The 21,080-nt window shown below is 36.8% G+C and overlaps 1 protein-coding gene across 3 annotated transcripts in view; it reads left to right on the top strand.

The window, feature by feature from the left end:
• The window catches only part of LOC105815590 (mitogen-activated protein kinase kinase kinase MLT), a 173,556-nt gene that overhangs the window by 109,961 nt on the left and 42,515 nt on the right, over positions 1-21,080 (top strand). For all 3 annotated transcript variants that reach the window (XM_012650782.1, XM_012650780.1, XM_012650781.1), the window contains exons 9-11: positions 5,624-5,698; positions 11,137-11,243; positions 19,074-19,209. In XM_012650782.1, the coding sequence (XP_012506236.1) occupies positions 5,624-5,698; positions 11,137-11,243; positions 19,074-19,209 (318 nt within the window). The remainder of the gene's footprint in view (positions 1-5,623; positions 5,699-11,136; positions 11,244-19,073; positions 19,210-21,080) is intronic.

Consider the following 21,080-nt stretch of genomic DNA (forward strand, 5'->3'; position numbering starts at 1 on the left):
GCGTTTAGGACATCTTTTTTACTGGCCGGGAGTTGATATATCTGTAAGAGACCTTCAGCTACTTCAACTTACCTCTCCCAGCAGGAGTCACTATAGTACAAGAAACTGTCGCTTAGATGAGAATTTCAAAAATAAAAGAAGAAAAAATAGTTTCAAAAAAGGGAAAAATTACAGTTTTGCCACCTACGTTGAACACTACATTGAAGATGAGCTCCTCACTGGAATTGGCGAGGCAGTGGCATAACTGTTCGCTTCTTCATGCAGAGCCTTTCCATTTCAAAAGAACTTCAGTGGTGTAAACACCGTTTGTGCTGTGTCCCCAGCCTCGCTTCTCTTCTTCCCACAAATTGAGGCTTTCAGTTAGTTGGACCTATGAGCCTACATCAGAGAACATGGTACATTCATATCAAAGAGAGCAACTACATTTTGAAAGGTTTAAAATTGTGACTGAAATGCACAGCCATGGAAATTCTCAGCATACGGATGAAGCATCCAATATCAAGATATTATGAGAACTTAGATTATGTAATGGAAGCACGCAGTTGTCTTTGCAATGCAAAACAACTTTATTTTATAAAGCTTCTTCATTTCCAAATCTTATCTGTGCCCTCCATAGAGGGTAAGAGTGCAACCTTAGGGTAAAATAATTTGTAAAAAAGTGAATATATAAAGATATTCCCTTTTTAATGCCCTAAAAGAATTAGATTGATCTGCTCCTCATGTCAGTGTAGGAACAAACCAAATTAATCAAAAAGCTGCTATTGTCTAGGAGAAACCAAGTTTCCATATTTTAGATCACATAATCCAGGATACCTGAAAATTTGTCCTCCTGATACATTAGCGATGGATGAAATGTTGATGATAGCTGAACTTGATGGGAAAGAGCTGCCAATTTAAGAAAAGGAGCTATGTGCAAGAATCTGCCCTACTCATTGTTTCACAGAAGCTGTTCTGTTTTAATTAAACGTGGTAGTCGTTCTTAGTGTGCTATTAAATAAGATTTCACACACAGCGTAACTGATACTTTCTTAATATGAGGACCCACTTGTTTCTGTTCTGGTTTTTTTTTTACCAGTGAGCGGATTAGATGTCTTGTTCTGGGTTTACAGATGAAAGTGAAGAAAATTATTGACCTTGTGTTGACTCAGGAGCAGAACACTCAGTGTAATCTTTTCCCTCTACACTGTTCTGAGATAAACTAGGAGAAAGTTTTTTGTTTTTTTAAAGCTAACTGGACCCTCTAAGTATGTATAAGACAGAAAAATATTTTTAAAAAATAATTTATCTAAAGTTTGGCAGAATAGATGTAAATCTAAAGCATTTTTTAAAATATTGGAGTATCTGTCAAGGATTTTTAAAGCTGAAGAAAAAAATAAATTTAGGCCGGGCGCAGTGGCTCATGCCTCTAGTCCAGTCCTAGCACTCTGGGAAACCGAGGTGGGAGGATCACTTGAGCTCAGGAGTTTGAGACCAGCCTGAGCAAGAGCAAAACCCCGTCTCTACTAAAAATAGAAAAATTAGCCAGGCCTGGTGGCAGGAACCTGTAGTCCTAAACTACCCAGGAGGCTGAGGCAGGAGGATGGCTTGAGCCCAGGAGTTTGAGGTTGCAGTGAGTTACAATGACATACTACTGCACTCTACCTGGGGCAATCAGGTGAGACTCAGTCTCAAAAAAAAAAAGAAAGAAAGAAAGAAAATTAGAAGCTCCTGGATATTTGACTTGAGGGTTGGGAATTACCCATGAATAACCTTCAGAACCTCTTCAGCATTGTACATGAGGAATCGTGTTCTCCCCAGAGATCACATCCAGTAGAATTTACTGTTTTATTCATGGTGTCCTGATGATCAGCTAATAACTGATGACTGCTCAAATACCTCTCATACTGTATTTATTAAACATAATACTACTAAGTTGAAAGAAACCCACATGGTGAAATAAATTTTCTCAACTTTGTAATGGACTTAAGTAAAACTGGGTATTAGAAGGATATTTATCTGCTGTTCTTATTCTGCACAAAATTTGTCAAAAATATGGAAATTAAGTTTAAATGCAATTTTCAGTGTCATTATTCAAGAAGGTATCTTCATTTTTACCTCATAAATGGAGGCACTCATTTCCAAAACAAATTCTGTTGGCGTAGCATTAAAGTAATTCCCAAGGTTTTATTTCATTTCATAATAAAATCGAGACTTTAACCTAAATATGATTTATACAATCCTTTCAACTTCTAATTATTTTATTTATTTTTACTGTTGAATATCTTGGGTTAAAAGGAAAATGCCATATTTTTAACAAGCCTCATTTAAATAAAGAATGATGTGTCTAAACTTTCAGGGACTCATTTTGAATGTGATCTAGTCACCCTATAACGTTTATATCCAAGTATTAGGGTTGCCTTTTAACTTTTTATTTTGAAGTAATTATAGACTCATAGAAATTTGCAAAAATATTACAATGAATTCTGTGTATACTTCACCTAGCTTCCCCCACTGGTGACATCTTACATATCTGTAGTATATACTGTCAAGACCAGGGAATTAAGATTGATACATTACTAGACAATAGACCTTACTCACTTTCACCATTTAGGATCGCTTTTTGCATCTATAGGAAAAGCAATACTTTCTAAAAATATATCTGAAGATCTTTGTTTCTAAACCCTTAATAATGAAATAAGGCCTTTAGGCAATCATTTTTCTAATTTTAAATCTTGTTAAAACTAGATTCATAAAGCACTGCTAAATACAAAGTAAACAATGAACCTTTATAGAAGGCATGAAATTAAGAGGGCATTACTAGTAAATTTTTTAAATGTAACAGATATGTATATTTGCTTTTGTCATTTCCATGGAACTCAAATCAGTAGTCATTCAGAATGTTCTGGCAGCATAATTTCTATTTATATAAATATTTAGATTCTTATATATAATGCGTTTTCTTCTAAGTAGCAAAACTATTTGATTAACATAAAAATCTTCGTAAAACTCAATCTGCTCTTGACTATACTTCAGAAAAAAAACTTGACAAAAAAATCACTTTTATATCTTATGCAGAAAATGGTACAGAAATGAATATGGTCTTTACAAAATGTCATATATACCTAATCTAGTGATTGGGAAACATTTTAATTCGAAACTTTTATTTTAAAATATTTAAGTTTTAAGTAGTGTTGCAAACCTGGTGCTAAGATCTGGTTATTTCAGAATGTTTTAATGCATTAGGAATGCCCACAGTTATATAATCAGGACTTAAATACTTTGGATTCTATTTTAAAGTACTTTTTAATGCACCAAAATAATCCATTACATAAAAGTGTCTGAGTGCAGATTTACCTGATATTTGACCATGTCATATTATTTAAAATAATTGTGTCTCCTTGTGTAACGTCTCAGATGTGATATCTAAACAGTTTTTCAGTAAGAAAAGATGACAGAAATGATCAACATCCATATTCAGCCAGTCCACATTTTAGTTATTAGAAAAATGTTGGGACAAAGTTATATTGAAAAATGTTACCCTTTACAAAAACTTATTATTTTTAGTTACACATGGAATATATTCAGTTGCATAATCGCAATTATAATCTGTTTTTATTAGTTCCTACCTCCTCATCATTTTATATTAAAAAAAGAGGAAAACACCTGAATTTTCATTTGACCTTGATCAAAAGGTTTGCAATTCACATTACAGTAAAATAATAGCACAGTTTAATATATCTTGTTCTATTCTGTGCAATCACAAGACTAGAAGTTAAAAGTACTTCGCATAGCCTTTAATTTGGAGAGAGTTGTTTTGTTTTTAACTTTATCTTGTTTTGATTTTAAGATTATCTGTAATTCCAAGATTGTCAGTTTTCTTGCCAAGGCAACTATTTTTTAGTTTCACACATAGCCTCCCCAAATCCAACTAATTCAGTTTTAAGTTTTTTATTTGTAAAACTTCTTCGGCAGACAATACTGTGGAATGAATCTCAGTACTTCTTAGTACCAGCAGTTCTCAACTCCATCACACCCAGTGCTCTTTTTATAACAACCGTGTTAATGTTCCCCACTCCCCTGAAATGAAATTCAGAGGTAACAAAATGCACCTACACATATATTTTAAGTCAGTACAATGCTCTAACTGCAATATAAAAGAGAAATAAATGAAATATGCATTGCAATGTACAAATGTTCAGGCATGACCACACTAGAGAAGATAGTGGAGCAGTTTTAGGTGCTCACATCCATGAATAAGTAAAATTCAGCAGCTGCAAATGTAGCCTGCAAGAGTTGGGTTGTATTAAGGACTCCAATACCAGGAGCAGCACTGTTGTCAGGTGACATCTTTCAACAATTTTGGTAAAGTTATAAATAATGCAAAAATCAATCTGCCTTTGATTTATTCTATTTGGTAGTTGCATTCTTGGAAAACTTAGTGTATTTTGAAACTGTTCAAAAAATATTGTATTTATTTGTAAATTAAAGTTAGATTCTAGGCCCAGAAATGATAAACCTCATTGTTTGCTTGCTTTACTTACTTGAATGCACATGGGACATTTGAAATTTGGTACAAGAGAGTTCTTGATCACATAGGACTTTATGGTATAATGAACTATGTCTAGCATTCCTGACCTGCTCCCGTTAAAGGTCAGTTGCAACCCTCCAGTCTCTAAAACAAACAATTGCTTCTGCAGAATAGGGGCATCACATGTTCTATAGAACCACTACTGTAGAATGTAACAGGACCAATCCTCACATTGTAATTTGTGTTGTATTAGATCCTTACGATATATGGATTTGACCAAAACAAAGCTGTAATAAGTCATACTTTCAGAATATCTTATTTGCCAGTAAAGTAATGCACAGTTCTTTAAAATTATCTCTGTGATCCTCTGTGCTAAAGGTGTTTTCAGAGTTGTACACCTACTGCCAAAGCTAAACTGGTTTCCTAGTTACCTGGCCTAGGTACATGTATTTTTTTTTTTTACATGTATTATAAGTTGCCTATGAAAGTATAGTGACTTGTGGTTTTAGATTTAGTGTGTAAGTTCCAACTTGCCCCTCTCTTACTGTAGTTTCTTTTAGACTTGATTTTATGTTTTATTGCATATGTTGTGCTGAACCTCACTCTCCATCCACTACATTTCCTCTTTGGAGAAAAAATATGAGTCTTTAGAGATCAGGTATCATGAATCTAAACATAAATGGTCACCTGTCACATATTAACACATTAACTGCCATGTGAGTTGTATTTAACTCATGCTAGTTTTGAGCCCGGGGCCTCGTGAAGCATATGTAACTACACCTCTCTGAGACCTTGGAAGCCGTGTGAACTATTTTTCAAATTGCATACAACTCATGCACAGAAAACAATAAAAAATAACAAATTTTTCATTAAGTTAGAAAAGGTTGTTTTGGTTTTGAAGTTTTTATTCTATTTTTGTAATAAAACACTGTGGCCCCAAGGAAAACAATTTTTTTCTTAGTGTGGTAGTCAATGTGTTAATCAATGGAAGCTTTAAATTTCATGTCTTGCTTATGCTCTTAAATTAACTTTTATGACCCTTCAAATAGTATTTGCTTGCTTAATGAATAAATCCCTGTGTTTTATTTTGTTTTGCTTTCCCTGTCTCTGTTGTAGAGATTAACCATTCCAAGCAGTTGCCCCAGAAGTTTTGCTGAACTGTTACATCAGTGCTGGGAAGCTGATGCCAAGGTATATGCATATTTTGTTGTTGTCGTTATTGTGAATTCTGAATTTCACTTTGGCTTTGAGTTTTTAAAACTTGGGGCAATAAAATCCATTATAAAGCAAAGCTGGATTGATGTTCCTGCGAGCCCTAGATTGTTAAGGTTTTCTTTTGATGTCTGCTTATCTTGACCTCTATACACTCATTAACTCTTACAGTATTATTTGACATTCTTGACTCAGTAGAAATAATTTTATCCTTTTTCAATCTTTAATAATAACTGTAGCACATTTATGTTATAAAATGGCTAACACATAATACAATATGCCAGGTACTGTTCCAAGTGCTTTATGTATATTAACTCATTTATTCCTCAGAATATCTCTATGAAATAGGTAATACTATTATCCTCATTTTACAGATGAAGAACCAAGGCACGTAGAGCTTAGGGAATGAGCTGAGGGCCACATAGCACTTCTGGGGAATCTTGATATGTGCTCCCTGTCCAGTTTCACTGATTTTTTTTTTTTTTTTTTTTTTTTTTTTGAGACAGAGTCTGGCTCTGTTGCCCTGGCTAGAGTGCTGTGGTGTCAGCCTAGCTCACAGCAACCTCAGACTCCTGGGCTCAAGCGATCCTCCTGCCTCAGCCTCCTGAGTAGCTGGGACTAAAGGCATGCGCCACCATGCCTGGCTAATTTTTTCTATATATATTTTTTTACTTGTCCAGATAATTTCTTTGTATTTTTAGTAGAGACGGGGTCTTGCTCTTGCTCAGGCTGGTCTTGAACTCCTGACCTTGAGCGATCCACCTGCCTTGGCCTACCAGAGAGCTAGGATTACAGGCATGAGCCACCGCGCCCGGCCTCTCACTGATGTTTTTGAGCTGTCACAACAGAGTTGGAGAAATTCCCCAACTTAGGCTTTCATGTGGTTATCACATTTGAGCATGAATGGCCCATTTCCTTTCCCTGCAAAGATCATTCTAAAAACAGACTCTTGCATACATACGGAAATGTTTACGGAAATGTTTACAGATAAAACGATAGACTGGTCTTGGATTTGCTTCAAAATAAAGTGAAGGGAAATGGATGATGGTATAGATTAAATAACATAGGCCATGATAATTTTTGAAGCTGAGAGATAAGTATGTGGAGTTTCATTATACTGTTCTCTCTACTTTTGTGTATGTTTGGAATTTTCCATAATAAAAAGTTAAAAAATAAAAAAGATTCTCACAGATTAAACATTAGAGTAAGAGAGCACTTGCACTCAAAAAAGGAACAAGAATTTTATAGTTCGTATTTGTCCAGTTTTTCATAGAAAAAGAGGTGTTACAACTTACCTTTTAAATAGAGACCTAAAAAAGAAGTATTAAAGAATAGAATTTCTTCCTTAATTTAAACCCAATTAAATCCAATCCAACCCCTGAGAAGAATGAATGATGATAACATACAGTCTGTTCTTCTACAACATGTTTCTTTGCTGGGAATAACTCAGAAACAATTGGTGAGTGTGAGGACTATGTTAGTAAAACACAGAACTCATGTTGCTTCATACATAATGTTTCCCAGCGCATTATTCTGCACTGAGTATAAAGTTTAATGATGCAGCCAGCAAGGCAGCTAGGGACCCAGTGCTGTGAAGTCCGAACTCCATGTGTTCCCTCTTGGCTTGGCTTGGCTTGGCGTAGAGGGGCTTGTTGGAGGTCCTCCCTAGCTGTGTGCATTTTGCCTTTGCCCTGAGAACCAGCAGCCTTAATCTTTGCTTTCATTCCTATTCTTCAAACTTCCTTCACCCTTTTTAAAAGTAGAGTCCTATATTCACTTAGTATTATTTTTGTTAAAGAATTTAACGTTTTTTAACTGTGTTAGTATTTTTACTTAGGATCGTTATTCTTTCTACTAGTATTCCGTGACAAAGCTGCATGAGTTTTGAGTGGTCTGCCCTATCCCTGTTTAGGCCCTATTGTTTTTAGCATGTGATTTTGCAGAATGTGGGGATTTTTATTGCTGGCACTTTGCAATTAATCCAGTAGAAATTATAAACAGGTATTTGCAAGCTTGCTTTAAAACGCTTATTTTACACTGTTAAAATGGTATCATACTACCCTTTCCCTACTCTTTCTACCAGTTATATGTCCATTGTGATATGTAAGTAATTTTGGTGTACTTTTCTTTCTGATACTTAAATGGAAGTTTTGCCTGAAATTATTTGCATTGAATTAGATTATTGCACCTGGTTGCTATAATTGTAGTTATATTTCAGTATGCAACGCAGCTTTTGAGTTACTTAATTGGAAACTCAATATTACATTAATTAAAATTTTAAGAATATACATTGATAGTACATTGATTAAATGATAGTATAAATATCTTACACAATAAGGACATTGAGTCCAGTGTTGAAGCCATGAAGTCGGCATGTCTTGAACACGTAGACTAACCCTTCTTTAGGACCAAAGCAATCTTGTGTTCCAGCCATGTGAAGTATAAAGAAAGTTAAAGATTGATTTTTATTTTCTAAATTCATGACTTTTTTTCTGATAAAACAGCTACTATCCCCGGTATTTGAGTTAATTGAACATCTGGCCGCAGCCCACGTTTCCAACTCTCACTGCTAATCTCTAGACACACCTCATGTACCTTCATTCCCGGGACATGCTCTCTTCGTTCTTTTCTTTCTCCCCTGAATACTTCATCACCAAGCCTTTCCTGGTTATTCTGTTTACCCCAGCCCAGGCTTAGTACTCCTTTCCCTAAACCACAGTCTGGGCTACTGCCTTACCTTGTACTATTATATTTTTAAAATATCTTTTCTTCCTAAAGGGATCGCAAGCTCTACGAGGGAATAGGGCTAGTTTTTATGTCTGTTTCCCTATTGTACTTTACATCAGTTTAGTAGTTTAGTAGGCCCAATTTTGTTGCCAGACCACAGTAAATGTCCTAAGAGGCACATTTTAGTTTTCTGGCTAGAAATATGTAGCAATTCAACCAGAAGTTGCTACCTGTCCTATGTATGTATGTAGAACAATAGTTGGTTAAATTAGTTTAATATTTTTTTTTCAGTCCTTACACTGTAGAGTATTAACACCTAGATTAAAATATTCAGCTCAACTATAGGACTGGCATTCTTTTTTTCTTTTTTTTTTTTTTTTGAGACAGAGTCTCACTCTGTTGCCCTGGCTAGAGTGAGTGCCGTGGCGTTAGCCTCGCTCACAGCAACCTCAAACTCCTGGGCTCAAGCGATCCTCCTGCCTCAGCCTCCCAAGTAGCTGGGACTATAGGCATGTGCCACCATGCCTGGCTAATCTTTTTCTATATATTTTTAGTTGTCCGATTAATTTCTTTCTATTTTTAGTAGAGACGGGGTCTCGCTCTTGCTCAGGCTGGTCTCGAACTCCTGACCTCAAACAATCCACCCGCCTCGGCCTCCCAGAGTGCTAGGATTACAGGCGTGAGCCACCGCGCCTGGCCTAGGACTGGCATTCTTTTGCAATGAGAATGGGGAGATGTATACAGCAGAAAGCTGGTATTAGGTAAACGTCAGGTCATTCTCGTGGCTTACATCAGGTGCTCAAAATATTTTATGGAAGAGAAGGAAGAAAAGAAAAGTGGGTATTGGTTCAAGTCCTAAAATGACATTTCTAAATAAGGAAAAAATAATAGTTAAAGCCATGAGTTTGATAGGAAGTAATATCTTACCCTTATGTGATAAAAGATGTTGAAGAATTTAAGAGCAGAACTCTTGGTTCCATAACTTTCTTCCTGTGTGATGCTAGGCAGTTCATACTTTTCTGAGATAGTTATCTTTACCTGTATAATGAAGATAACAGATAAGGGAAAAATATTTAGAGATGCTTAATAAATGGTCCTAGTTATGATTTTTTTTTTTTACATAAACAAAGCCTGTATCATACCTAAAAAGAACCTAAGCCCCTTCAGAGGCACTTATGTAAGATCCTAGACCAAATGGTATCTTCTGTAACCAGAATACACATAAAATATTATTACCACAAAATTCTTCATTGTTGTTTCAAGTGTTCACTTTGATCATTTCTATCCAAGAGTAGACCCTAACTATAAAATTAAGATTTTTTTCTAGGATGCTTGTCATCCAGTTACAAAAGAATTGCACGTTATTTCAAGAATGATTAAATGTAGGGGAAAATATTATTTTTAAAAAATTCATTAGCTCCTCCTCCTTTTCCTTGCAAAATGAAAATTTTTTATGTATTATATAATTAGTTCCTGTACAAACAATTAAAACATTTTTCTTTTAAAACCTGACACATTATGAGAGAAATTAAGATGAGAACAAAACTGAAGAAGATAAACTAAAGAAGATAAACAGAATATTTTTCAAGCTTCCTACTTAAGGCATTTTCTTCTTTGTTTATTATAAGGCTTAATGTACATCAGTAACATTTAGCTACTTATGCCCTCTTCTTAAAACATACACACACGTGTGCACGTGCACTTGAAAGAGAACAGTGATGACAGAACTCAGTGAGTATTCCAGTTTTAGATTTCTGAGAAGTGGAAAAATTGCTTTTCTTAATAACATAAGAAGCACTCAAGTCCTGAGAGCAAGCCACCCCAACATTGTTCCTTCTTGTTTTTGTGCTGCTAAATTAAAATGCATGTTTTAATTGCTGCAACTATAATTTGTTGAGAAATGGTATAATTATGAGGCATGATGAAGAGAGAACGTGCATCATCCTTTTTATTATCTCTCTCCCCTTTTGTTTTAACCTTTTGTCTCAACCTTGGCTAGAGTCTAAAGAGATAGACTAGTGTAGTTACTGCTAGCTCAGGAAATACCTTTAACCACGGCTCATTTCTAGTAAACAACACCTTACAGTGTCCCAGCACTAAAGCTAGTTATAACATGAAGTAAATAATTGAGAATAGTGACGTTATGATGACTTTCTTTTTCTGATTGACTTATCTGGGAAATTTTATTAGTTCCAATAGATTGTGAGGTAGACTTTTCCCCCAACATTTTATTATAAAAATTTTCAAACATACAGAAAAGCTGATAGAATTTTACAGTGAACACTAGCATACGCACCATACAGACTCTACCTTTTATTTTTACCAGCTTTATCACATAGGTAGATTTTTAAAGGACTTTTTCCCTTTAGGAGTCCTTAATCATAACTAAAAGAGATTATTACTATTCTCCTTACCTAGAGAGAAACACTAATTATCCCAATCTTAGGCCACATAGTAGAAAAACAGTATCTGCATTTATCCTTATGAATGATTAATTGAAAATAAAGAATACAGTTCTCTAAACTTGAGTGGTCTGATGGTTGTAAAATAACTAAATCAGGACATTGTATCATGTTTTATTTTGTTGTGGTGGATTGAGTTTATCACTATGCTTGTGGACATCTACATTTTCTCTTAAAGAACTCCTTTCTTAAGTCCCAATAAGTGATTACTTATTTTCTCTTCTGCAGAAACGGCCATCATTCAAGCAAATCATTTCAATTCTGGAGTCTATGTCAAATGACACAAGCCTTCCTGACCAGTGTAACTCATTCCTGCACAACAAGGCAGAGTGGAGGTGGGTAGCCTGACACGAAGCCACAATTTCTCGCTTTGAAAGTCCATGACTAGTCTCAGTGAAGAAGAGAATAAGAGGCCTTGATGACAGTCCTGATGATTAAGCATAGCTTAGGAAAAAAACAGTTTTTAAAAGGATTTGGGAGATACAATATGTCCTTCATTTCATATGTAAGCAAAAAAGAATGTTTTTCTAAGCTTGTTGCCTTATTATATATCTCAGTATTTGGAAAGAAAATTGAAATCATATCTTCTGAGGCAAAAGATGGTTACCAGACATTTCTCTGTATACAGCTTCCTAACTTTAAGCTTTGGCTTCTGTCCAGTAAGAAATAAGAATGCTTGGCTGTGTGCTGTGGCTCACGCTTGTCATCCTAGCACTCTGGGAGGCCGAGGCAGAGGATTGCTTGAGGCCAGGAGTTCAAGACCAGCCTGAGCAAGAGCGAGACCCCATCTCTACTAAAAATAGAAAAATTAGCCGGGCCTGGTGACACGCACCTGTAGTCCCAGCTACTTGGGAGGCTGAGGCAGGAGGATCCCTTGAGCCCAGGAGTTTGAGGTTGCAGGGAGCTATGATGAGGCCACTGCTCTCTAGCCCTGGGCAACAGTCTCGCTCTGTCTCAAAAAAAAAAAAAAAAAAAAAAAAAAAAAAAAAAAAAAGCTGTTTGCCTTGAAATTTGCAGAGCACAGTAACTGCTATAAAAACACTTTTTTTTTTTTGAGACAGAGTCTCACTCTGTTGCCCGGGCTAGAGTGAGTGCTGTGGCGTCAGCCTAGCTCACCGCAACCTCACACTCCTGGGCTCAAGCGATCCTACTGCCTCAGCCTCCCGAATAGCTGGGACTACAGGCATGCGCCACCATGCCCGGCTAGTTTTTTCTATATATTTTTAGTTGTCCAATTAATTTCTTTCTCTTTTTTAGTAGAGACGGGGTCTCGCTCTTGCTCAGGCTGGTCTCGAACTCCTGAGCTCAAACGATCCGCCCGCCTCGGCCTCCCAGAGTGCTAGGATTACAGGCGTGAGCCACCGCGCCCGGCCTAAAAACACTTTTAAAAGAAAACTTTGGATGTTATAAATACTACTAAAATTTATTAAGTGTAAAACAAACTTAGTAATGAGAGAATTGTATGAGTGGAAAAGTAAGCCCAGGATGAAACATTTTAGCCAGGTCACCTGCTGCATGAATATAAATAGCATATTTGGGAGCTGACATTATTCCTGCCCTGACTCAGCAGAGACTGTAAGTAACTTCATCTCCCTTCCTGATAGCCATGGCGGTAACATGACGCCTTACGCCATCTGCTGATGCCAAACGAATACTGCATGCACTTTGAAAATGAACTGAGTTGTTTACTCCTATTATTAGACATTTCTTTGGGCTTTCTGTTTGATTGGTGTTTTACAATAACCTGATTTATTTTTATTCCTTTGAAGTATCTCTCTAGGGCCAGTGAGTTAAATGAATTTTTATTTAAGGACACAAAAGTTATACTGTGAGCTCACATCTAGGTATGAGGGACTTTTTTCTTAACAAAACATGTAAGTCATATTCATTTCGTACAGTAAGAGATCAGTGCACATTTAATCAGATCATACCCTTTAAAATCCATATATGAGTTCCCAATACTCTTAAGACAAAGACCAAAATATTTAAGAAGACTCATAAGACCCTCTGTACTCTGGCCTCAACAGCCCCATCTTAAGAACATCATTCTGCCCCTTAATTTCTGGCTTTTAATCCCTCAACAGATGCTTATTTTTCCCTTATTCAGGGTCTTTGCAAATGCAGTTTCTTCTCTCTAAAACTTATCCCGTTTTCAGCTGCACACCACCTCCGCCACCCGTACCCCACATTAGCTGCTATTGGCCATTCACATACCAGCTGAACAGTGTCTTCAGGGAAGTGTTTCCTGACCCCAGGCCAGATCAGGTTCCACTTTATGTGCTCTGAGAGCATCTCTTTCATAGCCTTTACTGCTATTGGAATTAATTCTGCAGGTATTCAATGTATGTCTCACAGGCTAAAATGTAAGAGGGACTGACAATCACTTCTGTTCATCATTGTACCCACGGCATCTAGAGTGTTCCTCGAACACAGCATTTGCTCAATAAATACTGGGGAAGGAAGGAAGAAAATACCATAGTGGTAATGTAAAAAGACATTATGGTATTAAACAAAAGAATATAAATATGTAGATTAATTTGTTTGCCATGACAAAAGTGCTTTTTGTATTTGTTCATTCATCATTCATTTGTTGAACTTCTGCTGGTGTGAAAACCACTGGTGCTGTTCTAGGTTTGGGCTGTAGCACAGAGCACAACAGTCCTGATGCACATGGAGCTCTTGGAGCTCTCCAGCAGGAGTGCCCAGTATTAAATCATTAAATATAAATATACAAAAAACTATCTCATTACTATTTTGATAAGTATATGACAGAAGTACTAAATGTATAATATAGAGCACGTAACTATGAAATCTAATGTAGTCTGAGGATATAATAAAAGGATTCCTAGGGGAAATGCTATTCGATCTATTGTCCAAGGGATTTGTAGGATTTTAATACTAATACCTTTGAGATGAGGAGTTTTTTAAAGCATGTCAACAAAATCAGAAAGCAGGTAGAAAGTTAGTTAAGTTTTCTATGTAAAAATTTAAAACCTCCATTTGGCCAAAAGTAATACCCATCATAAATAAATTTCCAAGACAAATGACATACGTTATAACTTTTCCCCCTATATGATAGAGCAACAGCTCTCAAACTTTTTGGTCTCAGGACTGCATTACACTCTTAAAAATTATTGAGGGCAACAAAAACTTTTATTTGAATGAGTTATATCTGTCAATATTTACCACATTCAAAATTAGCAGAGGAAAAATTTGAATATGTATTTATTGATTCATTTAAATAACAATAATCCTGCTTGTGCACTCAACCTACGGCACTATCAACATGTCATGAAGCCTCTGGAAGACTCTGTACATTTGTGAGAGAATGACAGTAGAATAGGCAAATCCTGTATTAGTGCTTTTCTGAAAAACAATTTATCCTCAAGAATCCTTTAAAAAGGTCTCGTGGGTCTCCAGATTACACATTGAATACTGCTGTGATAGAGTTTCTGTCTTTAAAGTAATATTTTCATTAAAATATTATACTAAAAGACATGAAAAGGCATGAAAGAAGAAATCAAATGACTAATAAACATATGAAAAATATTCAGCCTCACTTAGCAATCAAATAAGTATAAAGGAGCATAATTAATCAGATTGGTGAAAATATACATTATGAAAATATCCAAAGCTATAGGCTTTCTCATATATTCCTGGTGGGAAAATACTACCTTTATGGATGACAGTTTGGCAGTATAGATCAGATGCTCTAAAAATGTTCATATTCTTTTTCCTAGAGAGTCTACCATGACCAGTTTATTCGTAAGAAAATAAATGGGAGGGCTGTGCAAGAATGTATGGACACTTGTTCAGCAAAGCATCGTTGAAAAATGTAAAACTAGAGGTGGCATGAGTGCAATAAAAGGGAAATGGCTTTAAAAAATGCTGTCACCATACACAGAACAATCTGGAGCCACTTCAATAACACAGATCTGATAATGATTTAAAAACAGAGACTACAGGGTAGTTTCTTTAGAATAACCCATATTTTATGAAATATATATTTATGTGTATATGTACATCTACATAGAGAAAAGTATCATAAAGTGTTAGCACTGGGTAATGGGATTATGGAAGAATGTTTTCTATTTGTATATCTTTATTTTCTACTTTTACTACATTAAGCCTGGATTAGTTGAATGATAAATTTAATTTTTAAAATGCTCAAAGATAAAAAATGAGGGGAATAAAGTTGGTAATACAGGATGGAGGAAAAAGAGATAAAATACATTCATGTATTTTAGTAAAAGGCATACAGTAAACCACAGCTTGAGAAGCGGCAGAGCTGTTTTAACTGAACTTGGCAATTGGTTAAAAACATGAGGAATAATTATATTAATTATAATAATAATAAACACAGTTGTCATTTATTAGGTTCTTACCAGATGCTTGTACTTCATTTGGATTATCTTTTTGAATCCCCATAGCAACCCTAAATTATATCACAGATGCAAAAACTGAGGCCTAGGCATGTTGGGTAACTTGCCCGAGATCATACAGTACTGAGACGGAGCCAGCGCCAGAGCCCAGGTGGACTGTGACGCGGGCCTGCTCTGCGCACGCGCTGTGCACTGCTCTGCTAGACCTGTGGCCACCATCATGCTGTCTCCTCATTGGCGTGCAGTATACACTTGACTAGATTCCTTTTTAGCTAAGAGAAATATTACAAAGCATGATTGTTTCAGATTATCATTAAGACAAAAAGACTGTCTAACCCCGTATGCAAAGTGCTGAAAGGAATTATGTGTTTTTCTTAGATAATCTGGATATTCCAAAGGACAACACTACTGCTTTTCTTTCTCCCAACTTCTGTCTGGTGTCTGAAACCATGTGACTGGTGTTTTCGTAAATTAGAGTCACAGCGAAGTCTGACTCCAATACTGCTGTGATGTTTCTGGCAAATGATTGTTTTCTGGTAGAGCTTCCTCTACACATCAGCCAGATGGAATCTGTATTTTTAGAAAACTGAATAATTATTCTGAAAATTCTTTTTAAAACTAAATTATTAAAAACCACATAAACTATGTTATTTCCTTTGACCTAATAAGTGATAGGAAAGAATTCTAGTGTCAGGCCCATCCTTGTTCATCAGAACTTCAGCTTGTTTCTCTTCCTGTTGACTTGTTAGCAGTAATGACAATGAGCATTAAGAACAGAAAATGCATCATCCCTTTGATCATGTGTTCAATTTTCATCCACCCATGTGACTGCCTGCAGACCTGTGGTACTCTGCACCGAGTGAGCTATGCAGTGTTGCAATGAGCTTTCAGAGCTGTGTCTCTTGGCAAAGTACTTCTTTGGTTGTTTTTCCTCAGTGACCAAGTACTGTCACCATGACATGCCTTCTTAAAAACAAAAAAACAGAGATGAAAAAATGTAATCTTTGCAATTTGGATGTTAGCACAAATCATGTAATATATAACACTAAATTTAATACACGTATATTTATCATGTAATATATATGCCGTATCATTCTTTTTACCAATTGACCTTTTCTTTCAGAGTAAGTTTTTGTGTGACGAAAGAAGATAATTACAGTTTATTGCCTGTTTTTGGCATATGGAAAATCTATACTAGTTGAAATTGACCTTGTTGGATTTGGTTTAAGAGAAAACCATAATTTCCATCAACTAAGACACTGAAACTATATCTTTAGAATAGCAAGGTAATATAAATTCATTAACAAATGCATTTGATACAAAACAATGCACCAGCAAAAACAGCTAGGGCAGCGGCTGGCTGTGTTTGTGCCGTCTCTAGGCCGGGTTACATCTCACATATAACCTCAGTCTATTTCAGGTCCTGGGGTCAGGAGAGCAGTGTTGGAAAGCTGGGCCTGAGGAGACAATTTTGAAGATTTACTCACTGTTTGCTTCTGTGCCACAGCTTTCAGCTTATTTAACTGTTGATCTGTTTCCCAGAAGGGCTCACAATTGCAGTGGGCTCCCGGGGCTGGAACTTGAGATGAATCCTTGGCTTAAATTACAAGTGAAATAGAAGGTGTTGACCATTTACCCTGATCAAAAAGAACATCAGTGAGATCAGTCTTGCTGGCAGGAGCGTGGGGACTGACTTGGCAGAAGCGCTTGTGTAGACCACAGACCAGGCTGCTGCCAGCTGGCCTGTGGGCCTGCCCAGCTCTGCTGCCTCCTTGTCGCCTCTGACTCTCAGTGGTTGAAGATGGCTCGCTCTTTCCCTTTTTGTGACAAAAGTTTACCCTAAGGGTGTTTTTTCCCCTTCAATCCTCCATTGAAAATAAAAGCAAACATTTTTTGTTTATGTGAATGGGCATATTTTTGTCAGAAATATCAGGGATAAAATTTGGATTTTATCATAGTCATAATCCTGAAAGATAGCTGATTTAGTGCCTTTCTTTAGGGACTGTAACGTGACTTTACCTATATCCTTTAATGATTTTTTAAATGGCACCAGTAAAAGAGACAGAGCGTTGATATTTGTGGGCTGTGCAGCAGATGCTTTCTATGTTTAATTGTGACCGCCTGTGCTCTGAGGTGCTTTTCAGACAAGCAGAGAAGTGAAGTGTTGGACCCAAATCTAGACCCACCGCCATAGCTGTTCCCTGAGTTGGGTTTATCAGTTAATAGCTTGAATCTTTCTGTTTTCATTCATTTAGTTCTCATCTATAAGAGCACTGGAATAAGCTCTTCACTTATTCTGATTTTCCCCAGAAAGAAAAAGGCAGATTTTGATCACATGTGCTCATTAACTTACATGTGGAGACTTCTACCTTCCATACTCAAGGTCTGAACCGTGATTATGCAGTTGCAACACAGGTTTGTCTCGGGGGCACCTGGAAGCAGCTGCTGACAGCACTAAGCAACTATTCTACAGCAGTTACCTATTTCCAGGCCCTTCCTTCTTCCAGATTCTTCTCTCTGGTGCCTTCTCTAGCCTTGACTTCTCTCTCCCTCTCTCTCATTCTCTCATTACTGATACTCACAGACTCTTGAGAAGCTCAAGGGAAAGAACTTCCAGTTCTCAGAGCATAAATTTAGACTTAAACATTGTGACAACCCTGAAGGAGAAAAAAGTTTGTGCTGAGCCATCTCAGCTGTTTCGATTTCTGTGCAGGGCAGGTTTCTAGAACAGGGCTTATTGTTCCAAGTGGTGAGCTAGGTTGGCCTATAGAGACTAAGGAAAGAGTTCCCTTTAAAAATTATTAATATTAGAGTTAAAAAGAGCCTCAGAGTTAATCTAACCCAGGTTTTCCTATACTTGCCTGATTGTAAAAATTACTTGAGTCTTTTATTAAATAATGAAAATTGTTAGGCCCCACCCAGCCTTACTAAATCATGAGCTTCAAGGAAAGGTCCTAGGAATCTGTATTTTGTTGGTTTTTTGGTTCATTTGGTGTTGTTTCTTTTTTTTAACAAGCAGCCTAGGTAAGTGTTAAGATCAGGCAAGTTGGGGAGCCCTAATGTAATATAACCACCGCCCCTTACTACCAAGGAAACTGAGTCAGGTTAATCAATTGGTTGCTTGGGTTACTCAGCCAATGAGGAGTCTAAAGTATCATCTCAACCACTCACTGATAGTGTGATTTTGATCACCTAACCTGAGTATTGTTTTCCCATCTATAATGTTATATGTGATTAATACCTGTTTTGGGGGCTGTTATGGGAGTAAGATGAAATAATATATAATAGTGCTTTGTAAAGAGCTAGATGAATGTAAGTATTTATTACATGGCTGAACCCGGACAGGAGCTCCCATAGCTTATGCTGCACCCCGGTGGAATTTCAGTATTTTGTTGAAATATTTTGAGCTTATTTTTCCAACTAGAAACTACCTGTTGATTTTTAAGAATATGCAAGATTTCTTCTTCTCTTGTAGTTTCCTGATTGATCTAAAAGCACATGTGTTAGTCTTTTACTTTGATGAGCATTCTGATGCACCAGTAAGCGTTTGATATCTCGTAAGCTGGAGCTGGGTGTGGTGACTCTCACCTGTAGTCCCAGCTACTCGGGAGGCTGAGGCAGGAGGATTGATTGAGCCTGGGAGTTCCAGGCTGCAGTGAGCTGCGATCACCCCACTGCACTCCAGCCTGGGCTACAGAGCGAGACCCTATCTCTTTTTTTAAAAAAAAATTGCATGGTATCTGTTAAGTAAAGTTGAGACTTACATCAGCTATCCCTGTGCAGGTGTGAGATCGAGGCAACTCTGGAGAGGCTAAAGAAACTAGAGCGCGATCTCAGCTTTAAAGAGCAGGAGCTAAAAGAACGAGAAAGACGTTTAAAGATGTGGGAGCAAAAGCTGACAGAGCAGTCCAACACCCCGGTGAGTATCCTGCCCCTCGCCATCTTGCCGAGCGCAGCTCTTAGGAAGCGCGGCTGAGCACGCGGCCTGGCTGGCCTGGCCCCTCTTCCGCCTCCCACCGCCACCTCTTGGTGTCCTGCCTGCGCCTGTGCGTTAAGGGGCTGCATGTATTATCCAGTAGCGTTCGTATCTCATTTCAGTTAACAAAATGCCAGAAATTTAAATGAAAAGCTTATCCCATTTTTGGCTGTTTCCTTAAGAACTGTTATTCTGTCAGTGTGTTGGTGTATTAGAATAACAAAAATAAAATCCAATGTATTTTCACACCATCTGTCAGATCCCCAGAACATGCACCTCATTGCCGGTTAACTCTTCATGGCCCATGAGTAACTAATAAATGTAACACCAAGGCAGCTATCTGACTAAGAAAGTCTTCAGTTCATTCAGAACTTAACCACGTCGTCCTAAAGTAGACCTAACCTGACGACAAGCATTCACATTCCTTAGTCAGTTTAGTGTTGTGATCGTGGGCAGCAAAAGATTGGAAAAAGACTGCTGTCTCCAGTACTTACCACACCTAGGAAGTATCTTGTTTTTTCCCAAGTCTTATATTTAGAGGAATATAAAAATTCTTTTTAACAATTTAACTATTTATACACACCTTGAGCTTATATGCTGATATGATACATTACAGTCTAATCAAATTTCAGCATTTTTCCTTCTTTTAAACGACATACCATTTTCAGGAATTAAGTATAAATGAGTAATTGATTTTTCCAGAGTTTTTAATGGACAATATTTGTTCACTTAAAATCATAAATAATGGTAGATTAAAAGTAAACTTATATATTTTAAATTCATTTTTGATAGTTGCTATGGCAGTTATACCAAAAAAATACTTAAATGCCCTTCATTTTGTGATCTTCAAGAAGCTTTCGTATTTTTTAAAGCCTTAATCTCTGTTAAGCAGCAATGTCCAATTGCAAAGTATTTCCCAATGTCTAAACAATAAAATAGCTTGTCTCCTTTTCCAACGTGTGTGGAGAAGCAACGTGATATCCAAAAAAGGAAAATGCAATGAAGTTAAATGTTTATTATCAAATTTAACTTTTTTCAAAAATGACTTCAGTGATCCAGAGAATTCCAGAATAACAATGGAATTGCTATACACGAGACTATCATGGAACACTAAAATGGTATAAGTTCTGTGAATTTAACTTGGCTCTTAAGAAAGACAACCGGGGAAGTTTCCAGTTCTGCTTAACTTGGTACTATCAGACAGACTGGGAAGCGTCACCCTAGGAGTCTGCAGAGGAGCCCCACTTCTCCCTGAGCTGATGGGGCAGGAGCCGGAATGTGACCTTGTCCCCATAGAATAGCTTCTGAAGTCTGGGAGGTTTTTTTGTTTTGTTTTGCTTTTTAAATGCATTGAAATCTTAAGCAATAAAGCACCGCATGGCTTGACTCTTTCTATAAGTAGTATTTAAGAAAAAACTTTAAACTACCTATTAGAGTATGCTTTAGAACCTTTCTTTAGTTTATTGGCATCAGTTTTTCTAAGAAATTATGGGCTGCTTTGCACACGTTATTGCTATTAGTAACATAGTTGTGTAATAAATAATAGAACACTCTGAGTGCTCAGTAGGTTGTATGCTTACATTTTTAACTCCAGAAAACTTTCTTTACTGTAAAGGAGCTGACTGCTCTGAGAGCCACCATCTAACAATGGACAGCATAAAGCACAAACTCAATGAGACTTTCTTCCTTTTTTTCCTTATAAGGGATAAGTTTTCTTTCTTTACAGTACTTGCTTTTAATGTCTCTCTTGCTTAGAGCTGGTATTTCTGAAGGAAGGAAAGTTTGTGCTCAGATATTTTATAAGTAGGTGTTTT

The sequence above is a fragment of the Propithecus coquereli genome, unplaced genomic scaffold, assembly GCF_000956105.1.
Source record: "Propithecus coquereli isolate 6110/MARCELLA unplaced genomic scaffold, Pcoq_1.0 Scaffold34, whole genome shotgun sequence".
Classification (NCBI taxonomy): domain Eukaryota; kingdom Metazoa; phylum Chordata; class Mammalia; order Primates; family Indriidae; genus Propithecus; species Propithecus coquereli.